This window comes from Ranitomeya variabilis, chromosome 3, assembly GCF_051348905.1.
Source record: "Ranitomeya variabilis isolate aRanVar5 chromosome 3, aRanVar5.hap1, whole genome shotgun sequence".
NCBI classification, from domain to species: domain Eukaryota; kingdom Metazoa; phylum Chordata; class Amphibia; order Anura; family Dendrobatidae; genus Ranitomeya; species Ranitomeya variabilis.
The window spans coordinates 455152255-455170134 of NC_135234.1; the positions used below are offsets into that span (position 1 = coordinate 455152255).

At 46.8% G+C, this 17880-nt stretch overlaps 2 protein-coding genes across 4 annotated transcripts in view; both read right to left on the reverse strand.

Annotated features, from left to right (window-relative positions):
• LIMS1 (LIM zinc finger domain containing 1) overlaps window positions 1-17880 on the reverse strand; it is a 1169472-nt gene that overhangs the window by 885960 nt on the left and 265632 nt on the right. The window lies entirely within an intron of this gene.
• The window catches only part of LOC143816341 (E3 SUMO-protein ligase RanBP2-like), a 115367-nt gene that overhangs the window by 31894 nt on the left and 65593 nt on the right, over window positions 1-17880 (reverse strand). For both annotated transcript variants that reach the window (XM_077296583.1, XM_077296582.1), the window contains exon 20: window positions 1290-5796. In XM_077296583.1, the coding sequence (XP_077152698.1) occupies window positions 1290-5796 (4507 nt within the window). The remainder of the gene's footprint in view (window positions 1-1289; window positions 5797-17880) is intronic.

Below are 17880 nucleotides of genomic sequence, written 5' to 3' on the forward strand. Positions count from 1 at the left end.
TCAAACAGCGACGCTGCAGCGATCGGCATCGTTGTCGCCATCGCTGCAGTGTCGCTTCGTGTGAAGGTACCTTAACACCTCACTACCAGAAACTCCCTCACAATAGATCACAATCAGGACACCTCACAATGGCTCTTCACACCTCACAATGGCTCACAATGGCTCTTCACACCTCACTAACCACACCCCTAAGCTCTTGGCTGTGAGATCACTTCCTGCTGGCCATGATTTTTCTGCACAAAAAACGCAGCAAATAATGCTACATGCGTTTTTGCAGCGTTTTTTCCATCACCCATTCAAGTCAATGGGTGAAAAAACGCTGCAAAAACGCAGCAAAAACGCTGAAAGAAGTGACATGCCCTATGTCCAAAAAACGCAGCAAAGCAGAAAATACTGATCAAACAAAAACCCAATGTGTGTACATGAGATTTCTGAAATCTCATAGGCTTTGCTGGTACTGTAAAAAGCAGCTGAAAATTAGCATAAAAAACGCAGCAAAAAAGTCCTGTGTGAACGTACCCTCAAGGGAATTGAATCTGTCAGCACGTTCTTGCTACGTAATTTGACAGCAGCTTGAGGTAGGGACAGAGACCCTGTGTGTGTGCATATTAAATTGGAGCATTACTCAGAGTAAAATTATTTTCCATAAAGGTGTACAAACCCTTTAAAATGTCTTACTTGAGAGGGTGCAGCAGCACATATTGAGGTCTTAAAGGGGTTATTCAGTCTAGAATGACTAGTGAATCCTCCTAGGACACGCACTGTGCGAGGTGAGGGTTTGCTTGTGCCTCCATCGGGGACAGCATTCAAGTATGAAATATGCATACTACCAGCCAGAACCACTAGTGGGTGCAGCCTCGCTCAATACAAGTATGCACATTGTATACTCGACCGCTGTTCCCCGGCCCAGAGACCGGCAACGTCTTGCAGCGCAAAGTGCATGCGTTGGGAGGATTTACAAGTCTGCAGTTACACAAAATGACTGTAGACTTGTCATTCTAGAGCAGGCAACCCTTTTAACTTTAGAGCCTTGAATAGATCTTTAACCTCCAGTTCCACTTGGACTTACATTGTCATTCTATTATTGCTGTCATTACAGCCATCACTGTTGCATTTATCACTTGTGAGAGAAGGTCAAATGACAGTACGTCACTATGGGCGTAGAGCCGAGATCTTGAAACCAAAACTGGTGTAAAATTTCAAATGGCTACAAAATTGCAAAGTTTTTACATAAGCGAAGAATTACTGGAGAAAACAACTGTCATAGTTAGAAGAGAAAGAAACCTCACCTCTATCTGGAACTTGCTGCTGGGTTTTCGCAGACCCGGTAGCAGATGATGAGACAACAGAATTTTGCACAGGTTGTTGGGAAGGCTTCTCTGGAGCGACTGTAGAATCTTTGAGGTTACTAGGTGGTGCTAAACTAGATTTAGATGGTTGTTTTTGCTCTTCATTATTAGAGGTCTTTGATGAATTGAAACTAAAACCAAACATTGTGCCAGCTCCTGAAGGGCTTCCAAAGGTGAAACCCTGCTTCTCTGTACCAAAAATATTTTTCACTGCATCAGATCCAAATACAAACTTAGGAGGGGACACCACGACAGTACAAGTCTTCTCTGAAATGAATGAGGTGTTAGATTCTGCTTCTGAAACAGTAGAGGCTACGGATGAAAAATCTGTCCTCTCTCTTATAGTTTCTTCCAATATGGCCACGGCTGCCATTCCACATGGTGAAGCTTTTGGACTTGTGACACGAGACGAAAAAGGAGCAAGCAAACAATCTTTACTTTGTGCAACTTTTGCTTCTTCGAAAACTTCTTTGAACAGGTCAGCAACTTCCTGAAGCTTAAAGCGTACAGCAAAACACTCCACTGAACCTTCACCTTCAGCAAAGTCATGAGCTGTCCATGCCCACTCTCTCTGAGAAGCAGCATTCATGGGTTTAAGGTTTATATCAGGTGTTATACGGTGATTGGCACAGAGTTTTAACACTTGATCCCTTCTCATCACTACTCGAGAAGATTTGTTGTCGTAGTTCTGCAAAATCTTTAAGTCTCCGATTCCCCTCTCTTTCCATTGATTAGTACCTTTATCAAACCTATAAAGCTTTGCTCTGTGGCAAAAGAGTGTCTCCTCATTTTCTTCACCACTGGTTATTTCAACTAAATCAGGTAATGGGACGACTGGCTCAAAGTACTGCCCATCACGCTCCTCCTCCTGCGTCACGTCCGCCTCATCATCAGTACCCACAGACACTCTGCTCTGATTTATTCTAGTTGGAGATTTTCCCGAACTTGGCGATGGTTGAAAACTAAAATTAAAACCAGTAGTAGATTCTCCAAATCTGAAAAGATTCCCTTTCTCTGGGCTATTCGCTAAGGGTGATGAGTACACAGAGTCCTCAAAATTCCCTTCAAGGGCACCTGCCCTCATGTCATAAGTATCCCACTCATAAGTAGCCTCGGTGTAATCGGGCATTTTCGTTATTTGGTCTATAGAATCGTTCAGATTTGTATCATCCTCTCCAGATTTAGACTGGTCAGTTAAAAAGGTTTTCAAATCTTTAAGTCCACTTTTCATTTCCTCAGCTTTCTTTATCAATTGAGCCGTTCTTCCCGTATCTACGAGTTTATGTGGAGTCTGAAGCGGTATGTCTAACAGAAGGCGCTGGCACTCCTCAAATTTGCTTTTGAAGTCTTCTGCTTGTTCTACGGTTTTAAACTTTGCAGCAAGTTGTTCTAATTTTGCATCCCCATCAGAGAAGTCACTAGCCATCCACATCCATGCACGGTCTGAGCCAGACAAAGGTTTTAAGTTCATGGTTGTTGTGATGAGATGGTTTGCACACACTTTCAGCACTTGTTCTCGTCGCATGAGCATTCTTAACTTCCCGTTGACCTCATTCTTAAGGATTTTCAGAGCACCGATACCCCGCTCTTTCCATTGGCCGATTTCTGCATCAAACCGGAATAATTTCACTCGCTGAGAATAAAGCACAGTCTCATCTTCTTCCCCAGTGACAAGCTCCACTTTATCAGGAAGCTGCACAATGGGCTCAAAATGGATGTCATCACGATCATCTGATTTGTACAGTTCTTCTAAACCCTCTCGCAGAGAAGTATTTGCTTGCTGTCCTTTATCATTTATAGCAGCAAACAATTTTTCTCCGGCACGGGAGAACCCTGTAAAATTGGGATCTGTATTGCCGAATGCAAAGCCTTCAGAATTTTTCGAAAGGTCAGCAAAAGAAAAAGTACTTGCAGTATGACCAAATACTATCTCGCCACTTTGTTTGCCTTCTTCAGATTTCAATCCAGTATCGGATGTTGCTGAAACCAATGTGCCTTTTTCCAAAGTACCTGTTGCATCAGTAGATGCTTCTTTCCCTTCCTCATTTTTCGCATTTGAATCTGTAAGACCAAACTTATAAGAACCAGGGTTAAATGGCATTGTAAAGCTGAACCCCCCAGATTTTGTTTCTTCACTGGTACTTGGTGCTTTAAAACTAATGGAAGGTTTATCCTCACTTGTGCCAAACTTTAAATCTTTTACTGGGAAATTGCACTTAAATCCTGTTGAAGGTGGGCCAAATGACTCAGAACTTGCTTTTAGACCAAATGCAAATCCCAATTTTGTCTCAGACGCTGTAACACTTTTTGCATTGGGATTGCGTGCTTTGCAGGCAGCACACTCTATTGCTGAACCATCATTTCTAATGAGACACACTGAACAATCCCACTGTCCTTCCTTTTTCTGAAACATTGCTTCCAGACTACCATTTTGGGCCTTGCTAAAACTGAAGTTAGATGCTTGAATTGGAAGCCCTGCTGCATTGGCTGAAGAAGTTGGTTTTGGGGTTTGACAACAGACACATTTTGAATTACTTGCTTCATTGCGCACAATACATGTACCACAATCCCACTGTCCTTCAGTCTTTGCAAATAGAGACCCAAAATCCTTTAGGGGACCTGTTTCAGAGGTGGCAAACTTGAAAGATGAAGCAGACTGTGCTGATGTTTGCAAACTACTGGATGATTTTGGAGCTGTGCATGCAACACATTTTTCTTCAGAAGGCTCATTTAGTACCAGACACTGACCACAATGCCACTGTCCAGCTTTTTTCATGAATGCCGAGCCAAACGACCCACCCTGCGTGCCTGTGCCAGGAGCTTTTGGTGTGAATGGCAAGGATGTTTGTCCATCATTCAGATTTGAAGGATGACACTTCATGCATTGTTTGTTAGCCATGCCATTCTTTGTCGAGCACTTACTACATATCCACTGTTCTCTGCACTTTGTATTTTGCTCACTTGAAGTGGGTTTGCTATTTAAAGTGTCCTTGGTAAATGAGAAAGCAGACGCGAGCATGCTTCCAGAACTTGTGCCACTGTTTGGAGGTTTAATGTCTCTAGTAATAATTTCTCTTGTGCTTTTACGGTTTGGATTGGGGGCTTGGCAAGAAACACAGGTAACATGGAGATCAATATTTTTTACAAGGCAGGTGTCACACTGCCATTCTCCTGGTTTAAAACCAAACTGCTTATCTAGGGAAACATGCTTAGGCTTTAAATCTTTATTAAAAATGTCTTTTCTGGGCTCAGCTTGGTTATCAGCACTGTTTTCTATGGTCTGGAGCAGTTTCTGAGCTTCTTCAAATTTAGTTTTGAAACGAGTTGCCTCCTCCACAGTCTTAAAACGAATAGCAAGCTGCTCGGACTTTGGCATCTCATCAGCATAATCATAAGCATGCCATACATAAGATTTATCAGATGTAGGGAGTGGGTTTAGTTTCATATCAGCATTTATGTAATGGTTTGCACAAATCTTCAAAATCTGTTCTCTTCTCATCAGTAACCGTACCTTGCCAGATACCTTGTGTTTTAAAATTTTCACATTTCCTAAACCTCTCTCTTTCCACTCTTTTGAGTCGGCATCAAAACGGAAAAGTTTTGCTCTATTACAGAACATTTCTTGTTCTTCCTCTTCTCCTGTTTTTACTTCAATCTTCTCTGGTAACGGCACCACAGGTTCAAAATGGGGCCCATCCTCTTCAGCTACACAATCACTGGCAGCTTCAGACTCATGACTTTGGTTGTGCTCTTCCTTTGATGGCACATCAAAAGTTGGAGGCATGAACCCTTTCATTCCAGAGATTTGGAAGTTAAATACATTATCTCCTTGCCTAAAAACTGTATTACTTTTATCCTGATTCTGAACTGTGCCATCACTGAAATTGTTCACAAAGCTTTTCTCGCCAAATCGGAACATATTTCTCGAATCGGTGGCATTTTCAAATGATGGTGTTCCCTGGTCAGGAATAGTCTTATCTGCAGTTAGAAGTTTTAAAAGACATTCGTTCCCAGCACTTGATGCTGTCCCGGTTTCATTAGCGGAAAATGTAAAGTCTCCATCATTGGACTTAAAGTTTGAATTAAACTTAAAAGTAGATGGAGTGGATTGCAGCGGTGCAGTAAACTGATGGGGTTTTGAGCTTTCATTCGAAATTGGCTGAACAAAGCTACTCTTTCCAAACTCTATCTTTGAGGCCTCAGATTTGGTTTGCTGTGATCCAAAAGCAGGTTTTGTGAAATAGCCTGGCTCAGGCAATGGCGGATTTGCAGTGTTTGGAGGTAAACTGTAGTTATAATAGTCATCAGGTTGAGGAGACAAAATATTAGCTGCAGGAGATTCGAAACGCAAGGCTGGTCCAACCATGGCTGTATTCTGTACTGGTGGCGTATGCATGGCATACATGTGTTGTTGCGATGTCATTCGACTAACTGGATACACAGGTGTCTGTAGGAAAAACAAAAATGTTGTTATAATAGATGGCATAAAAACAAAACTTAAAACTTAAAATTTTCCAAAGAGAAAAAATTAAATACATCAATGAGGGAACAGTTATTATAAAACCTCTGCATTGTGCAATTTCTCCGAGATTTCATCTGGGAATGTAGATATAAGCAGCGAACTAAGTTACTGTGATGGTATGATATGCTATGTGGGTATCATTTTTGTGTATATTTCTATTTTACTGATCATGGTGTTACTGTATCTTGTAGGAGGAGTTATTTGCCATCTGATATTCTCCCCACAGTTCTGTATTGTTATCTCTCCACAGGGTCAGTGAATAATGTAGTTTTCTAATATGTTAATGACAAGTTGACCTGTTGAAACAATGAGCCCCTGCAACCTTCCCCCTCCTGGCCTGTGAATGAGGGGGGAGACATGTAAATATCAGGGAGGTGAGAGACATATCAGTCTGATGTGGAACCATGATGTGAAGAGCATATCAGAGAGAAAGAAGGGAATATGGACTGTTATCCTCTGTGCTGGATTGTTGGACTTTTATCCAATTACTGAAATGCATTCGTGTTCTGGAATATTTTATCCTGTGTGTGATGGATTGTATGTATGGACCTTTTGTGTCTTGCCTAAATAAAGGTCTTGGAATTGTTCACTATTCTCTTGCTCTGTTGATTGTGTGATACCAGAGAAGGAACCCGTGACAGTTACCATTAGCCTTATTAGTAGGGTGTTCCTTCAACACACATTTAACCCCCATACACATTAGAAAAAGTTGAACAAAACCAGCTATGGGGGTCCTAACTTTTCCCAGAAAGATTATGGGTACCAGGGGGATGTAAGTCAATCACCTACCCCTTTCTGAGATCATATGGTGTCTCTGTCATATGTTCCTTCCTGTGTACAGAGTGACAGCTATCGGTCGTGCAATCTGAGAGCTTTTTAAAGTGCATGACCAACACGAGCAGGGCCGGACTGGCCATAGGGCACTTCTGGCAAATGCCAGAAGGGCCGGTGCCAGTGGTGGGCCGCTCAATCCGCCGCCCCCGCCGTCGCATTCAACTACACCGGCGTATAGACGCCGGTACAGTTGAATGCAATGATGGAGGAGAGAGCGTCTACAGACGCTCCTCTCCCATCATTCCCCGCTCTGCCTCTGACACTGCGGGTGCGCGATGATGTCATATCATCGCGCACCTGCTGTGTCCCGGGCAGACTGCAGCTGCTGAGACAGGAGCAGGAACCAGGAAGCAACGCTGGGCACGAGGAGAGGTGAGGAGAGTTTTTTTTATTTCTGGACTGTGGGGCCATTCTCGGAGGAGGTGAGGGGAGGAAGAGAAGAGATGTGGGCTGTATATAGTTCTCTGTGGGCTGTGCTCTGTGCTGTATACTGCTGTGGGCTGTATATAGTTCTCTGTGGGCTGTGCTCTGTGCTGTATACTGCTGTGGGCTGTATATAGTTCTCTGTGGGCTGTGCTCTGTGCTGTATATAGTTCTCTGTGGGCTGTGCTCTGTGCTGTATACTACTGTGGGCTGTATATAGTTCTCTGTGGGCTGTGCTCTGTGCTGTATACTGCTGTGGGCTGTATAGAGTTCTCTGTGGGCTGTGCTCTGTGCTGTATACTACTGTGGGCTGTATATAGTACTTTGTGGGCTGTGCTCTGTGCTGTATACTGCTGTGGGCTGTATATAGCTCTCTGTGGGCTGTGCTCTGTGCTGTATACTGCTGTGTGCTCTGTGCTGTATATAGTTCTCTGTGGGCTGTGCTCTGTGCTGTATACTACTGTGGGCTGTATATAGTTCTCTGGGCTGTGCTCTGTGCTGTATACTGCTGTGGGCTGTATATAGTTCTCTGGGCTGTGCTCTGTGCTGTATACCACTGTGGGCTGTATATAGTTCTCTCTGGGCTGTGCTCTGTGCTGTATACCGCTGTGGGCTGTATATAGTTGGCTGTGCTCTGTGCTGTATACTGCTGTGGGCTGTATATAGTTCTCTGGGCTGTGCTCTGTGCTGTATACTGCTGTGGGCTGTATATAGTTCTCTGTGGGCTGTGCTCTGTGCTGTATACTGCTGTGGGCTGTATATAGTTCTCTGGGCTGTGCTCTGTGCTGTATACTGCTGTGGGCTGTATATAGTTATCTGTGGGCTGTGCTCTGTGCTGTATACTGCTGTGGGCTGTATATAGTTCTCTGTGGGCTGTGCTCTGTGCTGTATATAGTTATCTGTGGGCTGTGCTCTGTGCTGTATACCACTGTGGGCTGTATATAGTACTCTGTGGGCTGTGCTCTGTGCTGTATACTACTGTGTGCTCTGTGCTATATATAGCTCTCTGTGGGCTGTGCTCTGTGCTGTATACTGCTGTGGGCTGTATATAGCTCTCTGTGGGCTGTGCTCTGTGCTGTATACTACTGTGGGCTGTATATAGTTCTCTGTGGGCTGTGCTCTGTGCTGTATACTACTGTGTGCTCTGTGCTATATATAGTACTCTGTGGGCTGTGCTCTGTGCTGTATACTACTGTGTGCTATATACAGTTATCTGGGCTGTGCTCTGTGCTATATATAGTACTCTGTGGGCTGTGCTCTGTGCTGTATACTGCTGTGGGCTGTATATAGTTCTCTGTGGGCTGTGCTCTGTGCTGTATACTACTGTGGGCTGTATATAGTTCTCTGTGGGCTGTGCTCTGTGCTGTATACCACTGTGGGCTGTATATAGTACTCTGTGGGCTGTGCTCTGTGCTGTATACTACTGTGTGCTCTGTGCTATATATAGCTCTCTGTGGGCTGTGCTCTGTGCTGTATACTGCTGTGGGCTGTATATAGCTCTCTGTGGGCTGTGCTCTGTGCTGTATACTACTGTGGGCTGTATATAGTTCTCTGGGCTGTGCTCTGTGCTGTATACTACTGTGTGCTCTGTGCTATATATAGTACTCTGTGGGCTGTGCTCTGTGCTGTATACTACTGTGTGCTATATATAGTTCTCTGGGCTGTGCTCTGTGCTGTATACTACTGTGGGCTGTATATAGTACTCTGTGGGCTGTGCTCTGTGCTGTATACTGCTGTGGGCTGTATATAGTACTCTGTGGGCTGTGCTCTGTGCTGTATACTACTGTGCTCTGTGCTATATATAGCTCTCTGTGGGCTGTGCTCTGTGCTGTATACTGCTGTGGGCTGTATATAGCTCTCTGTGGGCTGTGCTCTGTGCTGTATACTACTGTGGGCTGTATATAGTTCTCTGTGGGCTGTGCTCTGTGCTGTATACTACTGTGGGCTGTATATAGTTCTCTGTGGGCTGTGCTCTGTGCTGTATACTACTGTGTGCTGTATATAGTTCTCTGTGGGCTGTGCTGTATATAGTACTCTGTGGGCTGTGCTGTATATAGTACTCTGTGGGCTGTGCTGTATATAGTACTCTGTGGGCTGTGCTGTATATAGTACTCTGTGGGCTGTGCTGTATATAGTACTCTGTGGGCTGTGCTGTATATAGTACTCTGTGGGCTGTGCTGTATATAGTACTCTGTGGGCTGTGCTGTATATAGTACTCTGTGGGCTGTGCTGTATATAGTACTCTGTGGGCTGTGCTGTATATAGTACTCTGTGGGCTGTGCTGTATATAGTACTCTGTGGGCTGTGCTGTATATAGTACTCTGTGGGCTGTGCTGTATATAGTACTCTGTGGGCTGTGCTGTATATAGTACTCTGTGGGCTGTGCTGTATATAGTACTCTGTGGGCTGTGCTGTATATAGTACTCTGTGGGCTGTGCTGTATATAGTACTCTGTGGGCTGTGCTGCGTATAGTACTCTGTGGGCTGTGCTGTATATAGTACTCTCTGGGCTGTGTTGTATATAGTACTCTGGGCTGTGCTGTATATAGTACTCTCTGGGCTGTGCTGTATATAGTACTCTCTGGGCTGTGCTTTATATAGTACTGTGGGCTGTGCTGTATATAGTACTCTGGGCTGTGCTGTATATAGTACTCTGGGCTGTGCTTTATATAGTTCTCTGTGGGCTGTGCTGTATATAGTTCTCTGTGGGCTGTGCTGTATATAGTTCTCTGGGCTGTGCTGTATATATTACTTTGTGGGCTGTGCTGTATATATTACTTTGTGGGCTGTGCTGTATATATTACTCTGTGGGCTGTGCTGTATACTACTGTGTGGACTGTGCTGTATACTTCTACGTGGGCTGTGCTGTATACTACTGTGTGGTCTGTGCTGTATACTACTGTGTGGTCTGTGCTGTATACTACTGTGTGATCTACTACGCGAGCTGTGCTATAGTATGCAGGCTGTGCTGTATACTATGCGGTTTGTGCTATATAATATGCGGGCTTTGCTATATACTATGGGGAGTATATTATATTCTATGGGGGAGGCCATGTTATGTACTATGTGGCTGTGTTATATACTATTGTGGGGGTATATTATATTCTATTCTATGGGGGAGGCTGCGTTATATACTATGGGGGGCTGCATTATATTCTATGGGGGGCTACATTATATATTATGGGGAGGTGGGCTGTATTATATTCTATGGGGTTACATACTCTGGGGTGGCTGCATTATACTCTGTGGGGTGGCTGCATTATACTCTGGGGTGGCTGCATTATACTCTGGGGTGGCTGCATTATACTCTGGGGTGGCTGCATTATACTCTGGGGTGGCTGCATTATACTCTGGGGTGGCTGCATTATACTATATGTGGGCTGCATTATACTGTATCGAGGACTATGGGGAATACGTTATACTATATGAAGAACTATGGGGTGCATTATACTATGGGAAGTGAATTGTACTACATGGATGACTGTGGCAGTGCATTATACTATATGGAGCACTATGAGGATTGTATTATGCTATATGGAGGACTATGAGGATTGTATTATGCTATATGGAGGACTATGAGGAGTGTATTATACTATGTGGAGGACTGAGCAGTGTATTTTAATATATGGAGGACTATAGGGAGTGTATTATACTATATGGAGGACTATGGAGCACATTATAATATATGGAGGACTATGGGGTGTATTTTACTAAACAAGTAAAATGCTGCATATTCGGATTGTTTTTGCTGGAACTAAAAGCCTTGTTGTCAGCAGCACATTGCCAGTGTAAACTGTAGATGTGCTGCTGAAAACATGATACTGTATGGTGATCTGTTAGTGATCTATTAGTGATCGTTCTGTCTCATCATTATTCCTCAGCTGGTGGAAAGAGGCCGGGAAACAAGCGTTGAACAACTTCAGTATTGTCGATCAAACTTGTTTAGCGGCCTGAACTCAGCGCACGTAAATACAACAGAAAGGCTTCTGTGTGATGTGCAATATGTTAGCATTTGGGGACCCATTCTAAACTTTGCCTAGGGCCCCACTTTGCCTAAAACCGGCCCTGCCTACAAGTGTACAAAGGTATTATACAGTCACCATGTGACAAGTGGGCCTGTGTAACTTCAAATGCCAGGGCTGAATTTTAGTCCCAGTCCGGCCCTGAACACGAGACTGTAGAAACATAGCATTTTTATTCATGCACTTGCAAAAGGAATAACAAAAAGGTGGAGGTTAGACTCCCAACATCCCCTTCAATCAGTTGATTGAGGGAGGAGCGGTGGGGCGGAAAGGAATCACGCCACTCTCCGATCCTGTGGATCACAGAATATCAGGACAGAGGTGATCTTGAAAAGTGTAAAAAGTCCATGCTAAGCAGCATACATTTGGAATCAGATATAGATCTCGGCACACGTGTCGGCCGAACCACCGCTTCCTAAGTGACAATCTTTCCACTGCATCAATGGAAGTTAATTGCGAATCGCTTGCCTTGCTTGGTTTCTGTTAAATTGTGTGGCCATTAAAAAAGGAGATTTTTGTGTACTCAACCGTAAAATCTTTTTCTCCGAGCCAATCATTGGGGAACACAGGACTATGGGTGTTATGCTGCTTGCCACTAGGAGGACACTAAGTAAACACAAAGAGTTAACTCCTCCTCCGCAGTATACACCCCTTGACTGGCCAGTAACGACTCAGTTCGGTAGTAAAGCAGTAGGAGTAAAACCAAGACAAGTAAACTATGTCCAAAACTGAGGAACAAAATACAACAACAAACAGCCATAGGCTAGCAGGGTGGGTGCTGTGTCCCCCAATGATTGGCTCGGAGAAAAAGATTTTATGGTGAGTACACAAAAATCTCCTTTTCTCCTACGCCTCATTGGGGGACACAGGACCATGGGACGTCCTAAAGCAGTCCCTGGGTGGGGAGCAATTGCACTGCTACAACCCCATGCACCACTGGCTTACTGAGGTACTGCTGTCTGCAGAATGACCCTGCCAAGGGCAGCGTCTGCCGAAGCCTGAGTATGAACGTGATAGTGCTTCGTAAAAGTATGCAGTCTGGACCAAGTCGCAGCTTTACAAAGCTGTTGTGCTGAAGCCTGGTGCCGAATGGCCCAAGAAGCACCAACCGACCGAGTCGAATGCGCCTTAATCCCTGCTGGGACAGAGGTGTTCCTGGCGCGGTAGGATTCCTGAATAGTGGAGCGAATCCACTTGGCTAGAGTGGCCCTTGAGGCAGGTAGGGGTTTCCTATGTCCTTCCGGAAGCACGAACAGGACATCCGACATACGGAAGGAAGCCGTGCGAGATATGTACCACCGAAGAGCTCTAACCACATCCAGAGTATGGAGAGCTCTCTCGATACGATGGGTTGGTGCCGGACAGAATGACGGCAAGACAATGTCCTCGTTTAGATGAAAAGAGGAGACGACTTTAGGTAGGAAGGAGGGAAAGGTTCTCAAGACTACCTTGTCTGGGTGAAAAATCAGAAAAGGGGGTCGGCAAGAAAGGGCCGCCAACTCAGACACTCTCCTGATTGACGTAACCGCCACGAGAAAGACCACCTTCCAAGAAAGGAGGGTGAGAGATGTCCTGCAATGGTTCGAAAGGGGCCTCCTGAAGAACTTCGAGAACCAAGTTAAGATCCCATGAAGCCAGGGGGCATTCTATAGGGAGGGACCACCCGGGAGACTCCTTGGATGAACGTCTTAACCGGCAGTCTGGAAGCGATCTTTCGTTGGAATAGAACAGACACTTGTCCCTTGAGCGAGCTTAGGGCAAGGCCTGACTCTAAACCTAATTGGAGAAACTCCAGAATGGACGGAATGGAAAACACCAGAGGAGAACGTCCATGGGCATTGCACCATGAGAAGAAAATGTGCCAGGTGCGATGATAAATGCGCATGGATATGGGTTTCCTTGCACGAATCATGGTAGAAGAAACCCATGCAGAGAATCCGGCTTGGGCTAAGATCCAGGATTCAAGGGCCACGCTGTCAAAGACAGGGCCCCGGAGTTCTGGTGGCAAATCGGGCCCTGTAAGAGAAGATCCGTGCGATCTGGAAGCCGCCAGGGGACATTGGCGACCATTTGGACGAGTTCCGTGTACCATGCTCGGCGCGGCCAGTCCGGCGCGACGAGGATCACCGGTCTCGCCTCTGCCCTGATCTTCTTGACTCTTGGGAGCAGAGGAAGAGGCGGAAATATGTATGGCAGCTGGAACCGATGCCACGTCAGGACCAGAGCGTCTGCCCCGATGGCGCAAGGATCGCGGGATCGAGCAATGAACTGGGGAACCTGGTTGTTGAGCCTTGAGGCCATGAGATCCACATCCAGCATCCCCCAGCGAGGACAGATCTGCTGGAAGACTTCCAGATGGAGGGACCACTCGCCCGAGGCAAGACCTTGGCGACTGAGGAAGTCCGCTTCCCAATTCTCCACACCCGGTATGTGGATCGCCGAGATGAGAGAGTGATTGGTCTCGGCCCAGCGCAGGATGTGGGAGACTTCGAGCATGGCTGCCCTGCTGTCAGTTGTCGGTTGATATACGCCACTGCCGTGGCATTGTCGGATTGGATTCTGATGGGCTGGCCTGCGAGAAGATGGTGAAAGTTGCGTAAGGCAAGCGTGATCACTCGAATCTCCAAGATATTGATTGGAAGACACGACTCCCTTGTGGACCAACGACCTTGTGCCGTGTGATGATTGAAAACTGTGCCCCAGCCCAAAAGGCTGGCATCGGTGGTCACCACTAACCAGCGCACTGGGAGAAAGGACTTCCCTTGGTTCAGGGAGGACTGTAGCATCCACAATCTGAGGGTCTGCCTGACATGTGGGGAGAGGCGAAAACAACGGTCGAGGGAAAATGGACTCCTGTCCTAAGCTGACAGCAGCGTTTTCCCGAGTATGCGCATAGCAAAGCGAATGGAGTGAGGGACTGGACGGGAGAGCTTGCGCACTTCCCTGTTGTAAGGGCAAGACCTTCTCTGGAGGGAGATTGACTAACCTGCGGGAAGAGTCCAAAATCATGCCCAGGAAGCAGATTTGCTGAGCCGGAACTGGAGATGATTTCTCGAAGTTGATTTTCCAACCCAGGCGAGAAAGAGAATCCATGGTGATACTTACAGACTCTTCGCAGGCAGAATGGGACGGACCCTTAATTAAAAGGTCATCCAGATACGGAAGGACTACCACTCCCTGAGCGTGAAGAATGGCCATGACAACCGCCATGACCTTCGTGAAGACTCTGGGGGCGGTGGCGAGTCCGAAGGGCAAGGCCACAAACTGGAAGTGTTCTTCTTGGACTGCGAAGCGCAGAAACTGCTGATGAGAGGGGAAAATTGGAATAATTAGATAAGCATCCTTGATGTCTATGGATGCGAGGAACTCTCCTTTTTCCAGGGACGCGACAACAGAACGGAGCGAGTCTATCCTGCAGTGTCGGACCCGTACAAACTTCTTTAGCAGTTTGAGGTCCAGTATGGGCCGTAAGGTCCCGTCCTTCTTTGGAACCACGAAAAGGTTGGAGTAAAACCCCTTGAACCTTTGGTCTCGAGGGACCGGAACGATGACACCGTCCCTTTGAAGGGCCTGTATGGCTTGAAGAAGATGAGACGCCCTTGCTTTGGGGGAAGAAAAAACTATTCAACGAGCAAAGAACGCAGTCATAAGTCCAAATCGATATAAAATACAAAACTTTATTAAATATATTTGGGGGAAGAAGACTGGAAGAAGCGCGGAGGGGGGATGGAAGAAAACTCAATTTTGTATCCGGAAGACACCAGCTCTCCGAACCACTCGTCGTGAACGACCGAGCCAATTTTGACAGAAAGAAAGAAGGCGTCCGCCTACTCTGTCGGTGTCCACCAGACACGACGACGAGTCAGTGTAGATGGTTTAAGGGATGCGGATGGCTTAGGGCCCGAAGGTCTCGGTCTGGGTTTCCAGGAGCGGTTTGGTCTGTATGAGACCTGAGGATTTCTGTTTTCCCGCCGTCCCGAACCAGGGGAAGAGGAGGACGAACTTGAGTTGTTCTGAAAGGACCGGAATCGAAATTGCTGTTGATTCCGAAAAGGCCGGGCAGGTTTTTGCTGGGGAAATTTACTCTTCCCTCCGGTAGCGTCAGAAATGATTTGGTCTAGTTTTTCCCCAAATAAACGACCCGCTTGGTAAGTTCGCCAATCACGGAGCCATAGGGCCCTCCTGATGGAGATTGCGTTTGCAGCCGCTTGCGCAATTAGCTGCATCTATGGAAGCGTTAACTACGAAATCTCCGGCCTGAGCTATCTGATTAGCAAGTCTAGCCGCCTCTGGGGGAAGATTACTGCCTTGGACGGTTGAGGTTAACACCTCTGCCCAGGCAACCATTGCCTTAGCCACCCAGGTAGCGGCAAAAGATGGAAGGAGAGCTGCTCCTGAGGCCTCAAAGACTGAGCGAACCAGGTAGTCAATTTGACGGTCAGAAGGATTTTTGACTGATGAACCGTCGGACAGAGATAGGACAGTTTTGGATGCAAGTCGCGACACGGCAGGATCCACAGAGGGAGAGAGAAGCAACTCCTTCATCAGATCCTTGGAGAAAGGATATTTAGCTTCCGTGGCTTTTTGAGCCGTTAATCGCTTCTCCGGGTGTTCCCTGTGCTTTTGGACAATGTCCTGAAACTCAGAGTGATTAGCAAATGTCCTTTGAACGCGTTTAGTCTTTTTAAAAGACACGACGCGTTCCTGAGTGGATAACGATTCCTCGTCCACCACTAGTGTTTTGCCTCAATAAGGGAGTCAAGAGTCTCCTTGACCGATAGAGGAGTCTTGGGTTAAAGATTCCTCCGACTCGTATTCTGAGTCATGTACGCTGCGACCCTCGGGGGAGGGGGAGCGAGAAGATGAGCTGACAGATACTGAAGCTCGAGCCTGGACGGGAGAGGAGGGAAGGGTCCTTTTTAGGGAACCCCAAGATTCCCGTAGTACGGTACGCCCCCTGTGGTCAGACGGCCCTGCGTCGGCGCCAGATTCCGTCGCAGCCGACGGAGGTGAGCTCTGGCTTAAGGAAGACCCTCGGAAAGAGTCCAATGCCTTAACCAAGGAATCCATAGAGCGTGACAAGGACGCGGCCCACTCAGGAGGGTTAGGCTCGGCGGGGTCGGTGGAGACATTGGGGGTGGCGGCAGAAGGCAGCTGCGCACAGACCGGGTCACAGTTCTGGCACAAGGGGGTATTGTGGGCACGTGGCAACGCAGAATTGCAAGTGGCACATGAAGTAAAAAACACAGTGTGCTTTTTATTGCCCCGTTTTGCCTCCTTAGATTGAGACAGTGAATGTCTATTCTCCAATAAACTGCAATAGCAGAGCTATGGGTGCAGAGAAGGGGTTAAGCTTTTCTTTAAGTAGTGGAGCAGCTTACCCACGGTCCTGAGCTGATGTCCCCAGGGAGGAAGAGAGAGGTGTAGCGTTTTCGGCTGTATTTCCATGCAGCAGTGGAGTCCCAAGATGGCGCCCGAGATTTTGCAGGGCTCTTCTCGTTCAGAGCGAGAAGCGCCTGAGCAGTGGGCGGGGCTCCGGCGGTGGGCGGGATTTTTTAAACAGCGGCCTAGTCCGGCTGGAGAAGCCGGGGACTAAATTAGTGGAGCCGGCCGGCGGCCGCGATGCCGCGCCTAACGATCGCCGCTGGCATCTAGCCCAGGGACCTGGACCGCATCTTCCCACGAGCATGAGGAAGAATAGTACTCACCGAGGAGGAACCACCTCCAGCTCAATTGATCCTCCCTGTGTCGGGGGACAGAGCATCCTGAAGTGTGCTTGCCTTTTTAGGGGACTTACAGCTGTGCCTGCCGCAGGGGACTTATGGACGTGCCTGCCACAGGGGGCTTACGGCTACTGTGGGGACTACGAGACGCCAAGGTGAGGGCTTGAGTGTGGTGGAGCCTGGGAGATGCACATGAGCGTGCTCGCCATCTTACAGGGGGGAGATCGGGACCATATAGGAACCGTCGCCCTAGCGTAGATTAGGCGTGCCCCAAACGTCGCAGGAGAGGTACAGGGAGGTATACTCGCCGTGCTCGCCTGTTGATGGTTCGGGGGAGAGCGGACCCTGAAAGGATCCGTCGCCCCCTTCACTCCGTTAATTAAAAAATAAAAATTTACAGAAAATTAAAAATAAAATAAAAAAAAGTTGGGGTCTGACAGACACTAAGCAAGAACTGAGTCGTTACTGGCGAGTCAAGGGGTGTATATACTGCAGAGGAGGAGTTAACTCTTTGTTTACACTTAGTGTCCTCCTATTGGCAAGCAGCATAACACCCATGGTCCCGTGTCCCCCAATGAGGAGTAGGAGAAATAGGCAAACCATTAGAAATTAATTCCTTTGGATGCATTGTAAAGCCGATGCAATATTTAGGAGGAGCGCACACACACCAGGGAGTTGAGTTGTGTGTTACCACAGCCGTTAGGAACTAACCAACTAAATCTTTGCTATACATACTCACATGGTGCTGTTCAGTGCCACCACTACAATTCATAACTTTCATTATTCCTTCTGCAATGATCAGTGTTTAGGTCAATCATGATAAGCAAGCAATATGAGCTCACAAACTGAGTCCTAACAGATGTATCGGAGAAGTGGACAGGTCAATTTAGCTATTTGGATCTTCTTCATACCACTAACAGAAGACTCAGACATATATTAATAAAATGGCATACCAAGTCCAGAGGGCCCCATTGAAATGCATAGTGCCCCAAATAAGGGCAAAATTG